This window comes from Taurulus bubalis (genome assembly GCF_910589615.1).
Source record: "Taurulus bubalis genome assembly, chromosome: 18".
In the NCBI taxonomy this organism is placed as follows: domain Eukaryota; kingdom Metazoa; phylum Chordata; class Actinopteri; order Perciformes; family Cottidae; genus Taurulus; species Taurulus bubalis.
In genome coordinates, this window is record NC_136606.1 from 6,601,923 (window position 1) to 6,626,078 (window position 24,156).

General features: G+C 44.4%; 1 protein-coding gene across 1 annotated transcript in view; it reads right to left on the bottom strand.

The window, feature by feature from the left end:
• Positions 1-1,188: 1,188 nt before the first annotated feature.
• The window catches only part of scrib (scribble planar cell polarity protein), a 60,388-nt gene continuing 37,420 nt past the window's right edge, over positions 1,189-24,156 (bottom strand). Inside the window, exons 20-42 of the mRNA XM_079234382.1 lie at positions 23,821-23,901; positions 21,601-21,843; positions 21,051-21,161; positions 20,797-20,973; positions 20,590-20,706; positions 20,175-20,363; positions 19,923-20,042; positions 18,890-18,946; positions 17,124-17,204; positions 12,453-12,524; positions 12,256-12,309; positions 11,667-11,723; positions 11,035-11,157; positions 9,819-9,869; positions 8,394-8,553; positions 8,066-8,285; positions 7,898-7,987; positions 7,624-7,806; positions 5,613-5,752; positions 5,229-5,266; positions 4,666-4,740; positions 3,053-3,107; positions 1,189-2,139 (exon numbers count right to left, since the gene is read on the bottom strand). Of these exons, the coding sequence (XP_079090508.1) occupies positions 2,003-2,139; positions 3,053-3,107; positions 4,666-4,740; positions 5,229-5,266; positions 5,613-5,752; positions 7,624-7,806; positions 7,898-7,987; positions 8,066-8,285; positions 8,394-8,553; positions 9,819-9,869; positions 11,035-11,157; positions 11,667-11,723; positions 12,256-12,309; positions 12,453-12,524; positions 17,124-17,204; positions 18,890-18,946; positions 19,923-20,042; positions 20,175-20,363; positions 20,590-20,706; positions 20,797-20,973; positions 21,051-21,161; positions 21,601-21,843; positions 23,821-23,901 (2,631 nt within the window). The 3' untranslated portion in view covers positions 1,189-2,002. The remainder of the gene's footprint in view (positions 2,140-3,052; positions 3,108-4,665; positions 4,741-5,228; positions 5,267-5,612; positions 5,753-7,623; positions 7,807-7,897; positions 7,988-8,065; positions 8,286-8,393; positions 8,554-9,818; positions 9,870-11,034; positions 11,158-11,666; positions 11,724-12,255; positions 12,310-12,452; positions 12,525-17,123; positions 17,205-18,889; positions 18,947-19,922; positions 20,043-20,174; positions 20,364-20,589; positions 20,707-20,796; positions 20,974-21,050; positions 21,162-21,600; positions 21,844-23,820; positions 23,902-24,156) is intronic.

A 24,156-nucleotide genomic window follows, 5' to 3' on the forward strand; every position in this document is an offset into this window, starting at 1 on the left:
TTTAATCAGTTTATTATAGTTTGTGGAATAATCGAGCACAAATGACACTACCCAGTGAATCAGCTTCTTAAATGAAAAGTAAATTTTATTATTCCTGAACCACAAAATAGACTTCTTTGGTTGTACAAATTCACTAGTTACAGTCTTGTATGAGCTCTACCCCTTAACCCTAGGACCTGTGACCCTTTCCCTCCAACCTATTTGCAAGTAAATTCCCCAAAGAGAACTCAAGACGAAAGAATAAACACAAAAACTTGAAACACTGCATGAATAATGTAGTGAAACCCATCTGGGAAAAAAAGATTTGCCTACTGTAAGTTAAAAAAAAGGAGATATCAGCCATTGCAAATGTAATCAAACAAACTGAATTTCAGTCAGTGAGAACAACATGGAAAGCTATCATTAGAAGACCCGACATTAAATTAACACAAATGCTACTAACCTGTGATTCTGCAAAAATACCCATTGAATACATGAACTGACAGTATGTTAAGCAAAGAATTGAATGAGAACAATGTCTTGAGAGGGATTTCTAATTGGTTCTGCCTCTCCCAGCTCTCCCATTAACAAACCAATATACACGCAGAGAGCATCCCAATACTAAGCCTGTCCAAACCCAGATGCGTCAGCAGTCGACACTCGCTTGGTCTTGGTCAAGACCGGCTCCGTTTCAAATCCAAAGTTTGCTTTCCTTTCAGTATTTGTACATTATTCACACAATAATAAATGATTTTTCAGTGGCGTCAGATTTAAATTAACCATAGACAGAAAAATAAAACATCTGCTACCTTCACATCACTCTGGATTACCTCCAGATAATTCAACAACAGAATTGAATGATTCACATTAAGTACAAAATAATACCCTTCAAAGGGCAGGGTGAGTACCGTTAATTAAAAGATTTTACTAAAAATGTGTTTCCAAACTTTAATAGTGTGATCTGTTTCTGTATAACTGCTGCTGCCTCCAGTAAGTCGTATTCTCTACAAGGGGAATGTAACTCAGTCAATTACAGTATGACCCATTTCAGTGATGTGCAACAGCTATACTTTGTCAAAGCAATCTAATTTATAGATATGCTTCTCTTTAAAAACGTTTGAGTGAGCTATATATATATATATATATATATATATATATATATATATATATATATATATATATATATATATATATATATATATATATATATATATATAGTAGATTAAATTATGTGATATGATATATTCATTAGTTGAAAGCTTTAACGAAGTAAACCTCAGAGCTATCTTTGACATTAGTTTAAAGGTAAATTTGGGTTAGCATCAGTCATGCTGTGTGCCCAAAAAGGACTGGAGGGGTTAAAATAGAAGGCCTTCAATTTGAATAAAACACTAAAAACAATAAATTACTGAAGATATACGCAGTGCAAAAAAAGATATGTACTATTGTTTTTGTAAAGCTCTCCACATTGTGACTGAAGGTAGCAGGATGTTTCCTCCTCAATTAATATTTACACTCCTGTCCGCCCAAGTTTCAAGAAACCCCTGACATCTATATTCACTGAAAGCCTAAAAATATCATTCAAGAAGTTAGTATAGCTATGACCCATTTCTTTTCTCTTCCAGTATGTTTTTTTTTTTTTACAGCAAAATTATCGGAGGTGTGAAAAATAAACTAAAAACTTGAGCCACCTCCTCTTTTAAAATAGATCAGCTTCTACAACAACAACAAAAAAGAGGTCTTTAAGTAGCAATCCTAGCTAACCACACTAGCTCTTTCTTGCCACACCGTTCTCATCCACAGACTGTTTAGGCAAGACTGGCACGCAGGATATAAGTGAGTGTGTGGTGACTATCAGCGTCATAGTCTCTGCAGTGGTTATATATGGGAGAGTAAATCTCGCTCTACTGACACGTGTAGTGTTTAGTGACTCTGCACCTTCTGTGGATGCACCAGTGTTCCACAATTAATCTAAATGTGTATGTTCGCACTTTGTCTTCAGCATTTTCCTCTCGGTGAGGTGTTACGTGGGCACGGCGGTCTCCAGGCTGCGGCGGCCCTGCCTCAGTTTGCGCTTGTTGCTGTACAGGGCCATCTCCTCCAGAGCTGAGGTGGCAGGCAGTGGGGTGGGCACCTCGACCTCGGGGCTTGCAGCAGGCACTAAACGACAATAAAAACAACAAATTTGAGTCAAGCGGCCGCTGTTGATCTACTTTTTACATCAGTCACTCCACAAGAGTAGCTGTGGAGAGGAAGAAAGGTGAAGGGAAACTGGACGGATCCCTTCAACCTGCGAGAGAAGCCCCACATTCACAGCAGCAGCTGGAAACGAGCAAAAGATTTGAGCAGAAAAAGTGGAGTAATAATTGACTGCAGGTTTTAAACCAGCTACCCAAACTCGCAGTCGATGCCACTAAAGTGACGCATGTGCAGGAAGAAGTATCGATGTGGGTGGATGAAAGGAGAGAATTACATGTCGCAATGCAGCTCTGTTTAAAAAAAAAAGTTCAAGTTGCTGCAATTATTAACAGGTTTCCACGAACCTGGTTTCTACATGTCCCATTACCTGCGTGACCCGGTTTCTTGTGTGCACGTCAACATACTGACTCATACATGAAACGTAATCACTAGTTTCAGTTAACAATAAAAACAAACTCATGCACAGTCGGGATCACGGTTAGTGTGACATCACTACTTTAGACAGTAGATATTTCTCAACATTAGTTGCCGCTTCACACGTGGCGAGCAGGTGAAGCCCACCCAGGTAGCCACGCCCATCTTAACGCCTGAACCCACAGTTATGCCACACAACTAGCAGGTTAGAGAATAAATGCACAAACCAACACCCTTGTCACATGTTCCATAAATACTCAGGCCTATACAACCACACGCAGACCCAAAAACACATGCACACAGAATCCTACCAATAGGAGCTGCTTATCCCAGGTAGTCACCTGAATCAAAGGGGATAGAAAACATTGAGGTAATGAATGCATTACTTATTGTCCACACAGTTCTCTCACTTTTCCCTTTTCACAAAGTTTTCAGTACAATTTGAAGCTCCAGTTCTCACCTGGGTTGCTGGAGCCGTCGTCGATGAACTGCAGGTCATCGACTGCTTCTTGGGTCTGGAAGGGAAGAAGAGCCAGTGAATAAGTGAGTGGTGGGTGCATCGTAACCGCCGTCCCAGGGGAAGCCATCACCATGTCAGCAGTGGAGCTGGCAGTGAGGGAGTGTGCCAGCTGCTCACTGCCGGTTTAGCAGACAGCGCTGAAGCTCCCAATCTGTCAGAGACACAGAAGCCAGAGTACCTCGACCGGACTACTCCCCAGGAGAGATTAGCATGTTAAAGAAAAGGGAGGTTAAATTAGGTTGTCAGTTCCGGGGTTTGTAGTGTGTCCAGAGAGACAGCCAACAGAGCAAAAGTACGGCACCAACAAGAGTCACATTGGAAAACTAAGCAGCATGTTAAGTTGTCTTTGTGTTGATGCTCTAATTAAACAACTCGATCACGTTTTCCTCGTTATTAGCCGTTTATTCTACTTTGGAACTCGGTCAAGGAACAAATACGACCTGCAAGCCGAGGATCATGTGATTTGTGCAAGTTATTTTAATGTTATCTTACAGGGCACTCGAGCTGTAGGGTTGACAATGTAGTTTTATTGGTTGCAATTGACACATTTCAGAAAGGAAGTTTATATGTTTACATGAATATTTGTTTAAAGCTGCGAGTATTTATTTTCTCTCCCATGAATTCTTTTAATGTTTTTAAATGTGTGCATTGATTGTTTAGATCAGTGTGATGTTCTGCTGTCATGTGACCCACACTGTGCAGCTCTTAGTGGTCCGAGTCTCCTGTTCTACATAACTCATGTTTATAGAATTCAACACATAGCCGTTAAATACTACTTTTGTCAGTCCATATGCAGGAAACATTATGCAAACACTTACATACAGCAATATCACTTAAATTACGTCCACCAAAGAGAGAACACGCACAAACTGAAGACACTGCGCAACAACCAAATACACAAGATCCCACACTCAGGAGCGCAGACTGACACCAGATACTTGACCCCAAAATGATAAATAAAAGATCCCTTCCAGACTAGCTCACTCCCGCACCACTCCAAGAATCCCATGCTTCCCCTTCCATCTCTTCGTCCACAGAGAAGAGGACACAAAACCCCCCTCTGTGATAGAAGATGTGACTCCTCTCTCTGATATGCGACCCATGCGTGGAACAAGACAGCTGATGGAAGTGAATGTGAGAGTGGATGAGATGCAGAGTTTGTGGCCATTTCCCCCGGAAACAATTCTGATTAGTGGGATCAAAAACGTGTCTGCGTCTCTGCAGCTGGTGAGTGTTAATGTGATTGATTAGTTAGCCGAGATAGATGGGTGTGAAGGGTCACCGCTTTAGATGCTCTGACGCTTGTGAGTGGGAGACCAGGAAGGGAGGAGCGAGACCCGGGGCTGATATGGTGTCATTTGTGTCGAGTAAGTCTCTCTTCTTTGTGAAAGGGAGAGTTAGTGAGCCAATCGCTATAGTGCAGAGCAGGAGGTACTCGATCATGGAGCCAACACCTAGACCTCAGTCACACTGATGCCTCTCGATTACCAGAGAAACTAGAGGGGAAAGCCAGGGGGAGGGAGGAGGCCGGGAGCTCAGCATGCAGCCAATACCTGGATGTCGTATACGGGTTTGGAAGAAGGAATGGCAGCAAACTGTCGGTAGTCAAACTTCTTTGACGACAGGGACTAGAAGGATAGCAAAAGGGAATGAGCAGAGGTTGAGGGAGAGGGAGAAGAGGAAAACAATGACAGGAGGAGGGTGGGATGAAATATAAACAGGAGAGGAGAAGGAATAGGAGACAGGGATGAGGAAATAGAAAAGGGAGAGGTAGGAGGCAGAGAGGCTAATGGGTGATTCAAACAGCCAGCTGTGGCAATTGCTGGGAGAGATTTGTGTGTTTCCAGCTCTGATTGGCTAGAGTGACAATGAGCAAGATGGTGGATTAATGCCAATGTGCTTTGAAACAAATATACTTTATTCCCTTCTCCAGCTTGTAAACCAACAAGCTTATGTGTCGCCTTTCTCAAATAAAGCTTCAAGTATAATTGATGATTCACGCTCTCAAAGTCCGTTTCAAAGGATACAGAAAACACTGACGCGCACACAGGCCAGTCACAAAATCTGTCAAAATCAAAATGGAAATCAAGAAAGAGGGAAAAGGTTCAGCACTTACCAGCCGTCCTGGAGAGGTCACTCCTCGAGGACTGAGCTCTGTCAGGGGAAAACAGGAAATGAGAAGTGAGAAGAGAAGGGGGAAAAATGTAAGCTTTAGATTAAATGTGCTGTATGGGAGAAGAAAAAAATAAACAGTAAACAGCTAAATCAATAGATATTGTGGGAATATCTATTAGCCCACTTAAAAAAACAACAACTTTAAAAAGGTACTATATTACTTCAGAAACTGGTGGTGGTGGTTTTTCTGTCCAAAACGTGGTTATTAAGTACAAGATATTTGGTACCCTGTTGAAATAAGCTTATGAAGACAAAAGGTATGACTTAAAGAAGACGCTTGTCATCTGAACAGGCCTCAGTGGCTTTAAGGGCCGCGGCTTCTTACCTTCCATAGGCGTGGGAGAGGGTGTGGGGGCGGGCGACGGCGACTCCGTCAGCTGGTCCAGCGTGCCGCGCTTCTTTCCGTCACGAGACTTGGCGATGACCATCTGTGCTTTCAGTGCATCTTGCTCGAGAGACTTCATTCTAGAAGGGGAACAGCCATCATCAGATAAATGACAGTAAAAAAATAAGGAAAGAAAATACAGCGACAACGGCTGATAAGAGGCACACACACACACACACGTGTACACATACACACACCCCTACAGGTGGGTGTAGAGTCGATCGCTACTAATGTTGGGTGCTCCTTGTCCTGGTTTGCTGTCACAAACAACCAGTTTGATTTAATTTCACCAAAAGAAGGGAGGCATTCCAGGAAAAGGACTGCCTACTGCTCGTAGACTTATACCCTCAACTTACAAATAGCTTGCAAACTCACTGCGGGATGTGTGTTAGTACAAATAATAGTATGAAAATCCAGAGAACAGCAAGGCGCAAATGAAAAGAGTGCTGCAGAGAGGAAGAGACCAGAAGTAGAGAGAGGGGGAAGCAAAGACGTGCAGAAGCAAAGACGGCGTGAGAAAGGCAGGAAGCACGGTCACAGTGTTGCTGCGAGTGCTTGCTTGGACCTTTCTAAACTCTAGCAAAATACCCCCAACGCCAAAGCACCCCAGCACACCCCCACGATGCCGTGCGTCTGGCCCTGGTGGCTGAGGCCGAGGAGCAGACCTGAGCTGGGAGGCTGCTGCAGAGGAAGAGGAGGAGGTAGAGGAAGAGGTGGGGGGCTCGGGGGACTCGGCCTGAGACGCCCTCACTCTGGCCTGGTAGAGCCTCTTAGCCAGGTCCTGCTCATACTGCCTAACATCCTCCTCTAGGCCACAGGGCCTGGGCCCCGCGAGGCCAGGGAGAGGGGGACGCAGAGGAGGAGGGAAAGGGACGAGAGGTGCACCGGGATGGAGGAGGAGTATGAGGAGGAGAGGAAGGGAAGAAAGGCATACGGACAGAAAAGAGAAGAAAACCAAAGAATGGAAGGTAAAACACACATTTTGAAGAGCCACGAATCATACAAATATATACAAGACATGCGAAAAGTAGGAGGAGGCAGACTAAACACACACAGAAGGAACTGGACTTATGTTCACTCATTTACACACCAGGTGCGTGAGCTCTGCGCTTGGTATTTAGACTTAGACCAACAACAACATTACAAAGTCCAAAAAGGAAACGGTTCATTCAAAATCTTTTTATCCTCATCTTTCTTACTTTTGCTCCGATATCATTCATCATAGCAGTAAAGGTTTATTTCACATGAACGGTCACGTGACGCTCAAAGAAAACAAACGTTTCTGCTTCTGCTATTTCTAAATGAATGCACAGCAAAAATGTGATATATAATTTGTCTATAAACTGCAAGTGTAAACCCACACTATGGTGTAATAAAGCTGAAAATATTGATATTAGTAGGGAAGGATGCAAAGTGGGTCAAAGCATTGAAACGATAGGTGACATGACTAACGCTGCGAATGCTCCAGTTTGCTTTCGGACATTTCAGTTTGTATTTATTTAGAGATAATTAATTAGAGGTGTGGTCCAACACTTTCTCGAGACACCGTGCCAAGATTCGTTTGCTTTGCTTTGTTTATATTATCACAAAAATGTAATTGTTTGGCCGCAATCAGTAACTATTGATGTGCATTATTCACAATCTCTACCATTTCAAAAACAATATGAATCATCAACTAATTTACATATCAGCCAACAATGAAAATAATTGTTAAAAGGTTTTCATTCTAGTTATCAACAAGTCTCAAGATATCATCAGTCATCACAAATGTGACCTATCCCTTTGATGTAAATTAATTACTCCAACCACACTGCATGGTCACAGCGTTTTATGGATATTATTAATATCAATGAACCAGAAACACAAAGCAAGGACAAGTCAAGTAAAAGCTTTAATAAAGACCCCGTTAGCCGCGCTACCTGCTCAGTCAGAGCGTTACTGTTGTATTTACCGTGCTGCCCTCCACATGGCTCTCTTCTCAGCCTCCAGAGCTCGTTTCTCAGCGGGGGACATGTCCTTGTCGGGGGCCACAGCCAGCTCGGGGCTCTGCATACGGAGCCTCTCTTGATGTCTGCGCTCTGCTTTGGCTGTGCGGATGGGAGCCGCCGAGTCTCCGAGGTACGCCGGGATCAGACTGAGGAGACACACGAGTATCAGCGATGAATCCCAGTTGACAAACATAACAGCAACGAGGTGTTCAAAGACGTTGTGCACGATGTAATTACCCGGTCATGGAGTTGGGCCTCTGCTCCAGCCTGAAGCTGTCCTCCAAGGAATTCCTCTGAGACTCTCCCTTACCGTCAACAGAGGAAGGCCTACGTACAAAAAACATATATTAGCTGAAGAAACACAATAAAAATCATCTAACGCTTTAATGTTTCGCAACTTCTTACCCTGAGCTGCCGCAGTAGCTCGGCGGCGTGACGTTGTAGCTCGGCGGCGTGGCGCAGTGCTGCGACGGGGAGGTTGCTGGCTCCACGCTGTACTCCACTCCATCCAGCAACACTTTGCCAGTTGCCTTCATCTGTGCCACCTGCTTAGCCATGTCCTCTTCATCATCCTCCTCATCCTCATCCAGCAGGTACTCCCGCGCCCGCTGCTCAAACTTCCTCTCTGAGGCGAGATGAACACAAACACACACACACAGGGTTGTAAACGTCAATGGCAGCCCGGGAGGTTATTGACAAAGGGGAAGCTCAAGGAGAAACAAAAGAGACAAACCTTCTTCCTCCCTCATTTTCTTGAGGTCATCTTCTCCAACGAGAGACACACGAGGTTTGGGTTTCTCTGGCGTCTGCTGCTTCACGTCAATCTCAAAGTACTTCTGTCGGTCCCTGAAGGAGCGCTGCTCTGGGCTGGACTTACCACCAGGAGAAGGACTCTGTAGGGTTACAAGAATACTACATTATTAAGATTATCATCAATAGCACCTGAAGCACCCGCAATATTTACAAAAGAGCAGCAGCAGAACAGCTCAATAAAATATGCTGTTAAAGAAGTTGAATCGCTATTTGCGTTGTTGCAGAGCCATTTCCAGAGGAGCAGAGGATTTCACAAGAGATGCCAGAGGAGAAAAGTATCACAGACCAAGAAGAAGGCAACAAATTATCCACTTAAAAACAGAACCCAGCACCACCAGCTGATTTAATTAACTGGGAGTCATGGCTGTCTCCCAGTGTCCCGGGAGCAGAGACACCACCACCGATCAAGCCGAGCACACCCAGGCAGAGAACGGGGCTGCTGTAGACGTGGCGGAGGCGGTGGGTACCTGCAGGTCCCAGGAAGGCCTGGAGAGGCGAGGCACTGCTGCCAGGCTCATGTACTCCTGCCGGTCAGGTGAGAGGGGGCACCGCGGGGAGACACTGCGGGTCAGACCCCTACCAGGTCTCGTCTGACCCTCTATGTCATCATCAAACACCTCGTTGTTCAACTCAGGCTGAAAAGGCCACACAGGTCGTCACCAGACTGTCAGACCGAGATGACTCCGAACGCCACTAGTTAGCTTAGAGCAGCTGCAGATTCAATATATTCGCTTGTTAAATAACGTACAGGCCCAATTATAAGATGACCTCCATTTTTGGAAAAAGACTTTCTGAGGATATAAAACAACGTCAGACTAGTTTTCCTGAGATAGTTTAAGGAGAAGATGGTCCTCATCCGTGAAGCATTGTCTATCTTGATCTCTTCATCAAGCTGCATTACAGATGAGTCGGTCACTTTCAACTTTTCTTTCACTTTTTCCACAGAATTATTTTTCTCCAGCAAAACACATTAGACAAGCTGTCAGAAACTCCTGCAGGTCCGAAAAACTTTTGGAGCAGATGTAGCAACGTTAAGGGCACAGTCACACATGGGTGAAATTATTTGGTGAAGTTGTTGCTTCAACCAACAGCAAATAAGTGTGTGTGGTTAACTCCACATTCAGCACGAATATTGCCTCATACTCACATGTGTGATCGTGCCCTGCGGCTACAAATCTGATGTTGTGAACACACCCAACCCTCCATCTGGTTCTTGAATATAATACAACCTCCACCTTTATTTTATTTGTATGTCATGTTCTGTAAAATATCATTTATATTCTGTCCATTACAGTAAAACAGACAGCTGTGCTTTTAATATTTGTTGGTCAATTTGTTCACTCACCTCTGGAGAAGGTTGTGTTGGGTGGAAATTGTTCCTCACGCCATACAGGTCCTGTTGGGCACAGCAGGAAGTCAGTAAAGCAAAGTAAACTCTGACTGAAGGCAAATACGGAGATACAGAGCAGGCAGACGGATTAGCAGCAGGGATATAATATATTCATACATATAAAGGGGGATTGAATATTAGTACACGAGTCACACACGGATGGATGAATGGATGTAGACTCAACACCAGTTTGACAGATGATGGCATTGAAGTACAAGAACCAACGATGAACGCATTCCACACGTCACAGCACGTCACAGCCCCCCCCGACACGGCACAGGCTCCTTATAGGACGGCCTGCTCCAGTCAGGAGGGGGCGGGGGGGAGACCAACCAATCAGCACAGCATGCTTTTGTCGTTGTGACCCGGTGAGTCCGGGCAGCACGGCCTACCTGCGGCGGCTCCAGCACTGCCAGTGAGCGAGGCACGGCGGCAAACGCCTTGTATGCCTGCTTGGCATTCATGGGGAACTCGTCGGGCGAGGTGGGGGAGGGGGCGCGAGGCTGCAGGGGGGGAGGTTTTGGGAGGGCATGGAGGGTTGGGTGGGTTCATATGGTAGCCAAGGGGGAGAAGAGGAAGTGGGAAGGACGGACAGACAGAGACATGGAGGAAAGGGTAGACTATGAAGAAAACCAGCAAAGTTGAAGAAGACCGTGGAGGAGAAAAGGTGAAGAGCATGGCGGCTGGTTTCATGTGAGAGAGGAGGGGAGTATGACAAACAGTAGGACTTGGAAGGTTCAAAGCCTTGACAGACTTTTCTGTACGAGCACCTTTATGAAACAAGTAGGAAGACGTGAGATGAAATCATGGCTTCGAATTATTTACCGACCCGACTACGCTGCTTGCCGAAGGAAGAAATAAACGGAGCATTTCAGAAAAGTTGTAATTATGAGAATTGATCTGATTCAGGAGCTCAGCGCTGAGCTGGATGCTCCGTCTGCAGGCGGAGGAGATCTGGAGGTCACAGGCTGCAGCGCCTACACAGACAAGTCTTCCTTTACTTTGGTTCTAGCCTCTTTCAAACAAAAATCATTCCTGTGCCACAATTTAACTGCACCTCTGCTGCGCTGCTATGAGACGCAGTGTTTTTGGGGGGCCGTGCAGTCAGAGGCGGCGGCACAGAGCTGAGAGTGGATAGAAGACAGCACTATGTGGTGGTGAGGGGTCTTACAGAGGTCTGGGAGTCGAAGGGGGAGGGGCCATGCTGGAAGGGGTTAGGACTGTGGCCGTCCGGAGTGGCGGGGGAGGGACTCTGCCGCACGCGCCCAACTGGCTGGATGGCACCCGGTCGAGTCTGGAGAGAAAACAATGATATTTTCATGGGAGAGAAAATATAACTAGCTAGCACAGAAAAAGACACACCGAACTTGAGGATGAATGGCAACTCAAAATGAATGTGGCGAAAGACGGATATGAATCAGAGCATAATTTACCTTTCAGATTATTTATCTACAGGGTTTAGAAGTTGAATACCAGTTTGTACCAAAAACAACACCTAATTACCCAATCTAGTTTTCAACTGCATCGAACCACAGGTGTGAAAGCACCTGAAAACTCCTCCGAAGCCCATGTTAATATATATATATATATATATATATATATGTTCTATTTTTCCTTCTGGATTTTGAATTATCTGAAATTCTGACATTCAGACAATTTAAATACCAATAAATCTAAATAGATAATAGAAACAATTACTTAAACAAAGGAAACCCGTTACAAATATGTATTAAAAAGGTGAGCTTGATATATTGGTAATGACTCTAATCTACAATCAAATGTATTTCCTGATTTCCTACTCACTGATGAAGAAGTGTTGTCAGTGTTGGCAGTAGGAGTGGAGGTGTAATGAAGGTTTGCCTGCAAATAAAAAATATATAATAAGACAACGGCAATAGAGTTAAATGGTTGGATCAGCACCATCTACTTTCACTTTCAACCAGCAGTGCATACAGTCACTACATGTTGACTATTGGGAGGATGCCAGGCCAAATAAAGACACGATCAAACAATGCAACACCACCAAGGTTCACCTAAATTATAGAGTTTGTTCTACACTGGTAACTTTGCTCACGGGAAATATACATTTTATTTTTGTCCCGTGAGAGAGTCTGAAGCCACAGCTGGTCAGTAGCGACGTTAAGGACAATAAAAAGTCAAAAATCTATTTTTCCAATGAATGCACATCCAGCCTGCATGAAGCAAAGCATCAGTAGTCAGCTGGCCATGGAGAAGCAGTCACATGCTTTTCAGACTGGGAGAACTTTAGCAGACACGGTAGCTGAACTAGTTATGTTTTAATAACAGATGGAGCGCTCAGAACAGCGTGTGCTGAAAGAAAAGAAGAATATAAATCCAGGCCAGAGCAGAGAGGGTCAAGAGACCCACTTACGAAGCGAGTCTCCCTGCCTGCAGACAGGGAGCTGTTGGAAGAGTGGATGCTGGGCTACGGGTGGGAGGAAAGGTCAAAAGGGTCAACTGTAAAACACCTATTCTAGAGCAGTAGAAATGACTGATGGAAAAGGAGAAAATAAAGTAAAACCATGGGAGGCGGATGGCAGATGAGTGGTGGGCGTTAAGGCTGCTCACCGGTTGGATCGTGGGAGAGTAGGGCGCTTCTCTGATCGGGCTCTCGGTCCGGGTGAAATCAGAAGGAGGCGCCTGGAAAAACCAAGATCAAACACCAAAAAAACACTTAACAACCGCTCCTACTTTCACTATGTGCACTGACAAGACGATGTAGTAAAGAAAAAGAAAAACAAGCATCGACTGGTTAGTCCTGTAGAGAAGTGATCTTGCAGCTCTTGCTGATAAACTTGCGTCTTTGCAGGTCGCGATCCATCATGATTTACGACTTCCCTCGCAGCTGCTGGGTCAGACATTCCAGTCTGTCCTTAATATGTACCGACTATGTGCCAAAATACCTCACGAGGTGCCACAACTTCTGTGCTCACAGCAAAAAACATGCACCAGTTCAGCTGGTTGTTGAGATTAATACACACAACTTGGACACACACACTGCCTTCGAAGAAAAATGCTTTGCACGGACAGAACGCTTTTTTTTAAAACCACATCTATCCTCCTCTGCATGAAACGGCAAAGCTATCGCAAATAAAGCAAATGTAGGGATTCGAAAACCCACAGTGGCCAAAAATAGTAAAAACAATAAATAAAACAACCCAAGGACACATTTTTGGCCACAATTGCATTGATCATTTGATCTATTGTTGCTTTAAATGTCCTTTTTTTTTACCAAAGGTTACCAATGTTGGCAATGGGTTAAAAACAATGAATTGATTCACAATGCAGATACATTTTCTGTTGATCGTCCTGAGGCTATACGCACACTTGTAATATGCCAAACCCCCTAAAAAGTGTGTTTTAAGGTAACGGCCTGCACAAAGTCTTGATGCAAATGAAGGATCCATTTCGAGGGACACCAAGTGAGCCAAACAACACACCATGCCGTCTCCAAACCACACTCAGGCAGGCGGCTTGCCTTGTTGAACAACCAGGGCTGCAGCTGGCCCGTCTTCCCGTAGCCCACAGGAGGCCCCGACAGGATCTGTTGTCCGGGTGGACGACCCTTTCCTTTGCGATTGGCCACCAAGAACGGGTTCTCTTTGAAGCAGATGGGCTGAGAGTCCACCAGGTTTTCCTCTTCTTCTGGTGCTAATGAATTAATGGTTGTTGATGAGCCAGCACTGTCAGCAATGGAGGTCCCATTTGGGGAGAACTGGGAGCCGTGGAGGTAATCGTGGTCTGCATTCAGACTGGGGCAGGACTCGGGGTCCGTGTGGTCGAGGGGTTTTGTGGGGTGGACTAAGCCGAAGCCCAGAGGCTCTAAAGGGTCTCCGTACTGGGCCTGCAGGGGGGCCTCCATGGGAGCAGTCAGACTTTCAGAGGTAGAGAACTGGACAGGAGGCAAAGGAAACAGGCAGGACAGGCACAGTAAAGGGAAGGAATAAGGACAGACAGGAAAGGTTTCACTCAAACAAACTAAATGATCACTAGCGGAATTTAAAAGAATGATAGATGAACGTTTTAGAGAGAGAGAGAGAGAGAGAGACAGAGAAAGAGAGAGATCTGGGAACACTGTGACATCTCTAGAGCGGGAATAAATATGAAGTATTGACTTTCACCACAGTTTAAAATAGGCTTTAATTGTACGGGGAACCTGTGTGACGCAACACGCCAACTTTCCAGTAAAGTAGTTCAAAGCTGATACAAGACGCTGGTCTAAACTGTAATAAATCTAAAAATAGACCGGTAGTTTGTGTAATAATTTAATGGTTGCCTTTTGTTTTATCTTCCAAATATGCTTTGCTTTTTTTACAACCTGTCTGATTACATTCTGCACATTGGTTGGTGCGGATTGGCTCTCATAACTAGTCTGGTGGGATATTAAAACACTTGTGCATCACTACTGATTTAGGATATGTCAATATGTTTGGTCTAATAAACAGCCTTAAATTAACAGCAGGCGCTACAACAGCTTCAATGGCTCGCTCCAGCTGAGACCTCAGCAGTTAACTGGGTAGTACAATGTTGTAAGAATAGATCTGCTAAGGCAGACGTGTTTTATCTTCATGAACTAAACGAATGTCACTCAACTTATCCAACAAAGATAAAAAAAATCCTGATTCATCACAAATAAATAAAGTCTGACACAAGATGAGAAGAGTGATCCTCTGTGTGCTATGACGTGCTTCTATAAATAGACACTCGACACACACACGCCTCTCGCTGCTGAAAGGAGTTACTCACATCACTAAATCGTCCCTGAAGCGCTAAAGACACGTTTCTCAGTTACCCATCATTCAGGGCTTGTTAACTGCTGCTGAATGCCACAGGACACGTTACAGTCCAGGCTCTTGGCCTCGGCCTTAAATAACCATATTATCAGATCAGCGAGACATTCGGGCTCCAGCACGCCTTCAACTCCAACTGTACCGAACATAGAGGACGAGTGAAGTCACTGTGGGAGGGGAGACACTATGCTCCCCATGAAAAGAAACACGATACTCTAAGAGCGAACAATTAAGTGTTTCTATAAACCCAACACCAAAGAAAATGGCTCCTAAAATACCTCAACCTAGATAAATCTGGCATTTATTCAATGTGACCTTGACGTATGTGGTGATAATCTAAATGGCCCGGACTAAGAATACAACACGCATTGTGAGGCAGTAATGTGGCGGCCGACATGCTGACTGTTAGAATCCGTGGTGTGATGAGGGTCAGTGGGATGGAATGTGAACGGGTGCCCTTTTGGCTCCGACACAAACTGTGAGGGACAGCTGGGGTTGTGGTTTGGAGAGGGGAGGCGAGGCTGCTGGTCTGCCAGCGCGCCGACACTCTGAGCTGGCAAAGCTGGGAACCAGTAACTGAATCAGCTTTACTCCCCGTAGTGTAGAAGTGCTTCTCAGATGAACATTTATTTAGGAAAACAGATCGTATCGGATAAAACAATCATAATTTATATATACATTTTACAATTTTGTCTGTGCCCTGAAAATGTAAGTTTTGTTGAATGATTCGTTTTTAATTGTATGTCCGTCTCCATCTTGATGAAGGACGATGGACTGTAAACAGCGAGGACAAAAATAGAAATAAGTCCAGGACTCAATCATTCCCGTTAGAGATAGAACAATGTGTTCTATATTATAAGTATATTACAATGTTGTCAATAAACCAAACCAAAGTTCAGGAGACCGGTTCTGGATCTAAATAAGTATCAGTCTCATCTGTGACAATGTGATCCTGTAGAATCACTCAAGATATTTGTTTTTCCTTCTGGTATTTATTTTATTTTTTTGGGTTAATTTATGTACTGTAGTCTGCCTCCATAAAATAAACAATTTAGCACAATTGAACCACAATTTAAAAATCAACCCGTCTCAAAAGCTCAAATTCAGCTCTGCAGCACATCATGCCGACACCTACCTTATAAAAAGGTCAGAGTCAACTTGTCACTATCACTAAAACTGTGGTCACAACTCTCCTGTGAGACAGGAACACGTGTGCTGGAGCAGCAAATCCAGCTCTAACGCACCGAGCATTAACAGCTGCATACTGTATGAAATGTACTTGAAGTTACACTGAACAATCCAAACAACACAGAGATCCGCAAGTAGAGCAGGAAAACAGTCATGATACCGTTTTCATTAAAGTTATGTGACCCAAATGTTCACAAAGGAACAATAATTATTACTGTAGTATTTGGTTTCGTTCAAAGATGTGTATTTAGGAGCAAACTAATCCTTTTGGTGATCAGGTTTCAAAGAACTCTACAAAGTCTTAGACCGAGTTAAAATAAAGTGGAGAGAGAGAAGGAAGGAAATCGAAACAGAAGGAAAGAAGACAGAAAAAGAATGAATCTAAAAGTCAACTCTATATCTCTATACTCACTGTAGAATGGGAACAGGACAGCGCTGTATGTCCTCTCGAACGTACTCCTCAGAGGCCTCTGGGAGCTCCAACTGAAACACTTGTCGGTTCCTCTTAGACGACAGCCTCCCTCCCCGTCTGACACCCCACCCTCCCACCCACCCATGAGACTCCATCCAATTCAGAGCCAGATGCAGGTTTAAAATATCGCAGAGGATAGGCCGGTTGATAGCAGGCAGCTGTCCCCTTCCCCCTCCCTCCATCTCGCCACCGCTTTCACACACTCACACGCTTTTTTATCAACCAGAACCGCGGCTGCTGTTTGGCCATGCCTCATTTAAAGTCCACCTCCTTCTGCAGACGTTTTCCACAGACTCTTATTCCTCGGTTTTGATTTTCTGGGTTCCGATTCTCGGTCTTGTACTTTCTTTTTCCAAACATCTCGATCAGTCCTTGATCTTCATGTTATTTCTTCCATCCGGGTCGATCACGTCTGCTGTTGTTCTTTGATGAAGGACGCCATTACGTCAGTCTGAAGTGACATGCTGTATGGGTTTGGCCTTGTAGTCACGGTTAGTGATGTTGACTTGGGGGTTTTGCTCACGGAGGGAGGTTAACATTCCTGCTCCTGGAGGGGCAACTGGTGGGCTCGGGTCACTCAAGAGTTTCCCGTGACCCAAAACCAAGGGATTCCATGAAGAGGTCTATTCTGAGCTATGAAGGCCATTTCCAACATAGCCTTCACAGAAATGCAAGCAATTCCCCACCTGACGGGGTTGCACTCTTTTCCAAAACATGTTGCAAAGGATTCATCACAGTTTGTGTAATTTCTACGGCTGCTGAGACTCAAGGACATAAAGGGAGACTTACCCGGTTGAGTTTCTGCAGACTGGTGGTGGGCAGAGCCGCCAGGGTTTTATAGTCAAGTTTTAGAGGTCCAATTCCCATGTTCTGAACAGAAATAAACAGGGAGCAGAGGTGAGTGGTGGACGAGGATGAGATTTATAACACAACAAGCAAGAATATCGTCAAAGAGAATTAGTTTGACTAAACTGACTGGAGGAGATTATGGCATAGAATTGCAGAGAATCATCCTTGTGAAGTAAAGGTTCTACACTTTTCTATAATAAATGGGAACGGGATAAATTCCCCAACGCCCAAAATATGTGTTGTTATATTTAAGGAAAAGGTCTGGTATACTATATGGTATACATAGCCAAACCCTGGCGTAGCTTATTTCATTGTTGTCCAAAACTATTAAAAACATTAACTGTTGCACTGGGTGACATGTTCCTTCATAACAATAAACATGTGCACTGTCATTTATTTTGATTCCATCCCACATGCATCCTACTGTAGTAGTGCACCAAAAACAGTCACCATTTACTGCGGTATGAGTAACATTGGCTAATAACTACAAAAGTATGCTTTTTTTTTGGCCTTGTACATTTTGGTGATAATCACCATCACAGTCATGCAAACCCATCAGGAGTGGGAAGGGTGACACAGATGCAGGGGTCTGGGGTGGAGGGACTAGCGAGCAAAAATTCATTATAGCTATTGCAACAATTAAAAGGCTTAGCTATGACCATTATAAATTGATGAATTTATTTGGTTTCTCGCGTTTTCAGTGAGCTTGGCATTTGCCTCTTTCTGAAGCGACTTCATTTAACTACATCACAACTAACGTGTGCGTGACGTGCATGCTGCGTGTGTTGCTGTGACGTTGGGTGCCCCACAGAAAGTTGCCCCGGGGCAAAAAAATAATCGGATATATGATGTTCAGTGAGTGGATTACCTAGGCATAACATTCTCCAGCAAATTAAGTCTGAATTGAATGTAAAAAAAAAAAAAAACTATTTGAACAACGTGGTAAACTCCTGCGGCGGTTGCGCTGTGGTGTTTTTGCACAAACTTCCAGGAAGAACGTCTGCAGACCTGCCGACGAGGAGTGTCTCACCTCAGTCTCCTCTTCTAGCAGGCGAGTTGCCTCCTCACGCTCCAAACGCATACGCTCCTTCACCAAGAAAGGAAGGGGAGGAAGAGGAGGAAGAGAGCCCAGGAGGGAAGAGACCCAACCACACACAGCCACACAGTGATGCGATGAGAGGTGAAATGAGAGGATGAAGATGGAGGGTTTACAGAAGAGGAAAGCAGTGTTACAGGGAGTGAAGAGGAGAAAAACAACAGTGGAGAAGTGGTATAGAGATGGAATGATTGGATAGGGATGATATATAGATTTTTTTTTTTATTGCACCAAACACACCAAAAGCAAAGGACAGATGAGAGAGAAAACAGAAGAGAAAGAAAGGATAGAATCCGCACACATTAAAAAGTACTCTATTCATTAGCTATGGGAGCAGAAAAAAAAAAGCGTGCAAGGTGGGACATTGCAGGAATAGTTCTGTCAAACACAATACACACACAGGGTGCAGAGGAGAAGCTTCATTCACCCGATAACAGACAAACCTGCCTCTAAAAGCTCCACCCCACACTATTGTGCAGTTCTGCATTTTGTATGGAGCAAAAATGTCATTCTCTTGCTTTGCTGCATTGCCGCCTATCTGCTGATCTGACGGATACAATTTTACCTCTAGCCTTTCCCAAAGCGGTCATAGATTTTCAGTTTCACTCACCACTTTCTCCATCTCTTCTCGCTCCCACTGCGACGTCTCTCTCACCATCTCAGACTCCTGGGGAAGAGCGACAGTTAATATCTACACAATCCCAATTAACATCTGGTAAATCTTAGCCGAGGAGGGATTTTAAAACAATGCAATTTCTATGTAAATGTTATGTTATTTTCTGACTGTGTGCGCTCTGATAAAAGTTGTACGACGAAAAACTCTGAGCTGATCAAAGTGAGCAGAGGAACTAGCATTTGATAAACCAATAAGCCCCTACATTCCTTTAGTACGGGCACTCTCCCAAAAGCTAATCTGGACAGAATAAACTACTGTGTTGGCGATTCCTGGGTGCTGTGGTGAAAAGATGGGTATGTGCGGTGTGCAGGGTTGGAAGTGAGCCAAACTCCACTGTCGTTGAAAACTCCACCTGCCAACAGCAAACTGATGTGGAGGCACGGGTCGGTGACAGAATCGCTACAAACAGCTGATTCATGTGTTGACTCAGTGTTGTCTCAAAATTGCCAAATTGATTCCAGGTATGTGGATGAATGGGGTGTTTCCTGGTGTCCAAACAAACACTATTCACATCCCTTTACTCAGTGCCTTTGGGCTTTGTCCATGCATTTAGCAATTATTCACTGTTTAGGCCAGAGAGTGCAATGACCTGACCTTCAGGCTAGGTTAAGTAACATTTTGTTATATTAAGCTGCTAGATTGCCAGCTGCCAGTACTAACAATAGTCATGTTCATTGTTTATGTTCATTATAATCATTTTGGGAGAGTGGCTCTGGAAGGAGGCCTGACTGGACGGGCTGTCAGTGTTGCCGACTTGGCGACTTTCTCGTTGGATTTAGCGATTCACTAGGCTAGTGCTGCTCGCTACTTTCATTGGAAAATAATTGGCAAAACTGCGTCAGATTTTTCCAAAATCTAGCTTACTCTTGCCAGCTTTGACTGCTTTAAATGTTTACTTTGGTAATTAAGATTTACATGTGTGAAGATATATGATGAGTATAAAAACATTGCATAATCTGTATTGTACCTTTTGCATGATTTCCATCTCCTCTGGACTGAGGTCTCGGTCTATAGAAGAGATGCTTTCCATACTGTTCTTACGGACGATGCCTGATGCGAATGGGTTGGCAATGATGCCGGGAGACGCCTGGAAATGAACCCAAAAACAGTGTTGTTGAAAAATGACTTTCCAAAACAGAGCAGGCAACTTCTGAAAAAATTAAATAACATGAAAACTTCTGGCAACTTTGTCCAAAGAAACCTGTTCCCGGTGTCTCACCTCGACAGCGGCCATTTTTTGTGGGTCGAAGCCGTCACACATCAGCATCACCAGAGAGTCTCCGACAGCTCGAAGCACTCGCACTGCCTCCGTGTGCGTCATCCCCAGCAGGCTGTGGTTGTTCACCTCCAGGATACGCATTCCAACCTGCAGGCGGCTGTCTCTTGCTGCTGCGCCGCTCGAACTCACCTGTTTGAATATCAACCAAAGGAAGGGTAAGTTGATGGCTAATACTGCGTGTGATAACCCAACAACACAAATGTAATTCAGGCACATATATTACACTCTTTCTAGCCAACCAGTGGCCTGGTGCATTTAAAGCTAAAAGAAAGATACACTTCCTTCAAAAGTGGTGAAAAAGACGTAAGAAATATTGAATTGCAAAGTTGTGCTACATTATATATCATGTCAGAACCTTAGAGATGAAGATGCCCTCGTCTGTGGCGTCTAACGGGTTTCCTGCATGACCCTTGGCCCCTCCACGAATACTGATCCCAAGCTTCTCCCCTGGCTGTTTCTGGATCACAATTTCCTGCAATGATGTAAACACAGCTCATCAGCATTGGCCTCTGCTATGCTTATGTTATTATATATGTATATTCTTTTGAGTTGATGGCCTCACCTGCATCCCAGGCGGTGAGGGGTCCCTCCGCACTAACATACGGATCTCCTGCTTGTTGGCCAGCAGCGCTCGCACAGCTTCCTGGTGCGTGGCGTGACGCAGGTCGATGGCGTTCACTTCTAAAATGCGGTCCCCAACGCGCAGTCCGCTTTCACATGCCAGACCGTGAGGAATCACCTGATGAGGAGACGGGTGGAAAGTTATACACAACACAACATTTTTAGGAGACCAAAAAAAATTATTCCAAGTCATACCTTTGAGATGAACACTCCCGGCTCATTGATGCCGAACGGGTGACTGGCGTGATCACTGCCTCCCACGATGCTGAGGCCTAGAGGGCCACCTGACTTCAGCAGGGTTACTTCCTGTTAGGATTAGAGGTGGAAGATTCGTTGTAGCAAGAGATTTTGATTCAAGCCTAAATCTATCCAACAAAAGTGGAAAAAGTCAACCCTGGCTTACAGTCACATCTACATCTAAATGTCAAATACATACAAAACAACCTAGTGCATGCAAGTACTGCATCTATACAGGTTTTCGCCTATATTAGGTCAACAGCAATATCTTTGGAATATTAAAAACTGGAAATGCTACACTCTAAAGTACACCATTCTTTAAATTGGACCAAGCCTTCATACCATGCACCATCTTCTCTGGAACTGGACAGCATTAAAAATAAAGGCAGGGGCCAAATAAACAAACATTAAGACCGAAAGCCTCGGCGAGGCTTCTACAGCATGGCCTACTATGAATAAAAGCTATCAAACGCACTTAAGTACTAAAGTCGTGCCTAAGAGGTCTCACCTCGATGGGATACTCGTCCTCCATCCGACTCAGGCTGTTCCCGTGAAGGCCGTCCTCCTCCTGGTCTGGTGAATCTGAGGGCTCTGGGGGTGGAGGGGAGTGGGCTCGTGCCCGAGATTGACCTGGAGAGCCCCCGGGTGCATTCGGGTCTCGCTCCACCAGGAGGGAGATGGTGGGGGAGGTGCCGGTAAGGAGCGCTACTGCCTGGTCATGCCTGGCCTCTGCCATGTCTACACCATTGATCTGGATCAACAGTAAAACCAACCACGGAGGGTGTCAGCCCACCAAGACGCTCCCGATATCAACGGGCTACATTTGCCATCAACATTGAATAATAAATACATGCTAAAAATGGCATCCACTTTACATCTGACTCTACACCGGAGTACTCAAAATGATCTATTCAACATCTAAAACGTTCTGATATTTAATTCAATGAAAGCTTGTGAGTGTGTTATTTGAAGAAGAACCCAACACCTGTACAGAGCAACAGGAACAGGCAGAGAAAAGAGGGAGCGCAGGGAACAGCAGGCTGCTGCTGGCAATGTAAGCAGCAGAAACTATTTATGAATCAGTGTCTATTCATAATAATGTAAATGCATGTGTATTATATCATATTAACTCTGACAGCAAGAGAGGGAGAGACCTGCGCTGCTGGCAGAAGAGCCGTTCACTGCGATAGCATGCATGGGAAGTGCCTGATGAAGTTAGTTGTTCCAAATGTCTGATTAAGTTAGTTGTTCCAAAAGTTTTGTAGCTGTACCGTGCGATATGCATGATGTGTGTATGTGTGTGTGGCTGTGACTCGACTGTCAGTGTGGCTCTGTGTGCGACTTAAAGCCATCATGTGTGTAAACTGGGTCGACAAAAAAAAGAAGAACTAAATCTGAAACATAAGACTGGCTGGTCACCAGTCCTGGACAATCAGCTTCGATTTGTGGCCGATCAATCATCTCTACTTTTAACGTAATCTTTGAAATACTTTCCACTCCTCTTTGCCTTTGTCTACTTAAAACACAAGTGGAAGTGTGTAGTTTCTCAAAAACTCTTGATCGTAAGTCAAAAAAGGCAAGCAGGGATTTTCTTAGACAGCTTTGTCAGAGACGTATTGAATCACTAGCTTTGCTAACCTTGGTTTTTAGATTAGAGGGTAGCTTTCAGGTCAAACGTGACAAGCAGAGGTCAGCACTGACCCGACAGTACCCGCTCTTACCATCGGCTGAAATGCTGCAACGTACAGGCTGAGCCCGCTCCACCCCAACACCATACCCACCACCAAGCAGGCAAGGAGGTGCACTTAATACATTAGTGAGCATGCAGATGGAGAGAGTGTGAGAACAAGGCAAACAACAAAGTCCACAAAAGAAAAAGAAGTGAAAAGGATGGTCGTTCAAGAAATGGAGTAGGAGTACTTTCACATTCTGCACACTAGGAGAAGAACCTCAGGATGAATCAAAATGAGTCATCAATTATCAGCTTAAAGTAAAACTGTGTGATGTGTATGATAAAAACATGCAAGTGTAGATAGAGTCACTCATATGCTGACAGAAATAATAAGCACAGCCAAGCTTGGAGTGTGATCAGCACAGAAAACAGAAGCGCATGAAGAGGTCATGCAGGAAACCCTTAGCAGCCAAACATATAACCTAAATGCTGCACTATTTAACTTTAAAGCACCACATAGTCTGCATCCGAGGAGAGACTCTGGGTTAGAGTTAGTAGGAGGACTCAATTAGTATTTCGTCTCGGCTGCCAACTTGTGGTTTTGATGAGTTAATGTCCTGCATGTGGTAAGCATGGGACCTAACTCAAGAAACCCGAGTGATGAGAGCAGTGTTGTGGGCTCATTTATAATGGAAATATGATAGCCTGTAGTAATGATGACATGCATGAAGTGCTTCCTTTACATTGCATAAAATGGGAGAAAAAAAGACTCCAGATCTAGATTAATTACATTATGAGCCCAAAAATGATTACTGATATAACAAAACCAATCTGTTGAATGTCTACGCATAATAATTATAATCCGTTATCTTTTTTTCTCCCTGATCTACCAAACAGCTACCTCAAAACTGAGGTACATACCAAATTGTGAATGGTATGTATCGTTCCACCCCTAGTAATCAAGGTTAAAGGAGAAAAATGGTTCCCAATCCAACATGGATGTAAACATTGTAAAGGAAGCCTTCTTTAGTTCACACTGAATGATGTAGTACTCACAGAAATCACCCTGTCGCCTACAAGCAGCGTGCTGTCTCTGTGTGCGGCGCCCCCTTCTGCAATCCGAGAGATGTAGATTCCCTAAAAACAAACAAGAAACATTGTCAACAGTTCAAACTCTTTTGCACATTTGTGGATAAACGTTCCGTTTGTTTAAGAGCGACATATAAAAGAGTCGTTGCTATTACTCTGTATCTGCAACAGGTGGGGGAGGCTACCTAATTATTCCACAAATCTCTGCTGGCCTCTCATGTCTGTGTATCATATTAGACAGGGTCGTGTTAAAAAGAGTCTGGTGCAACAGGCTGCAATGCTGCGATGAATCAGTGTGCCAAC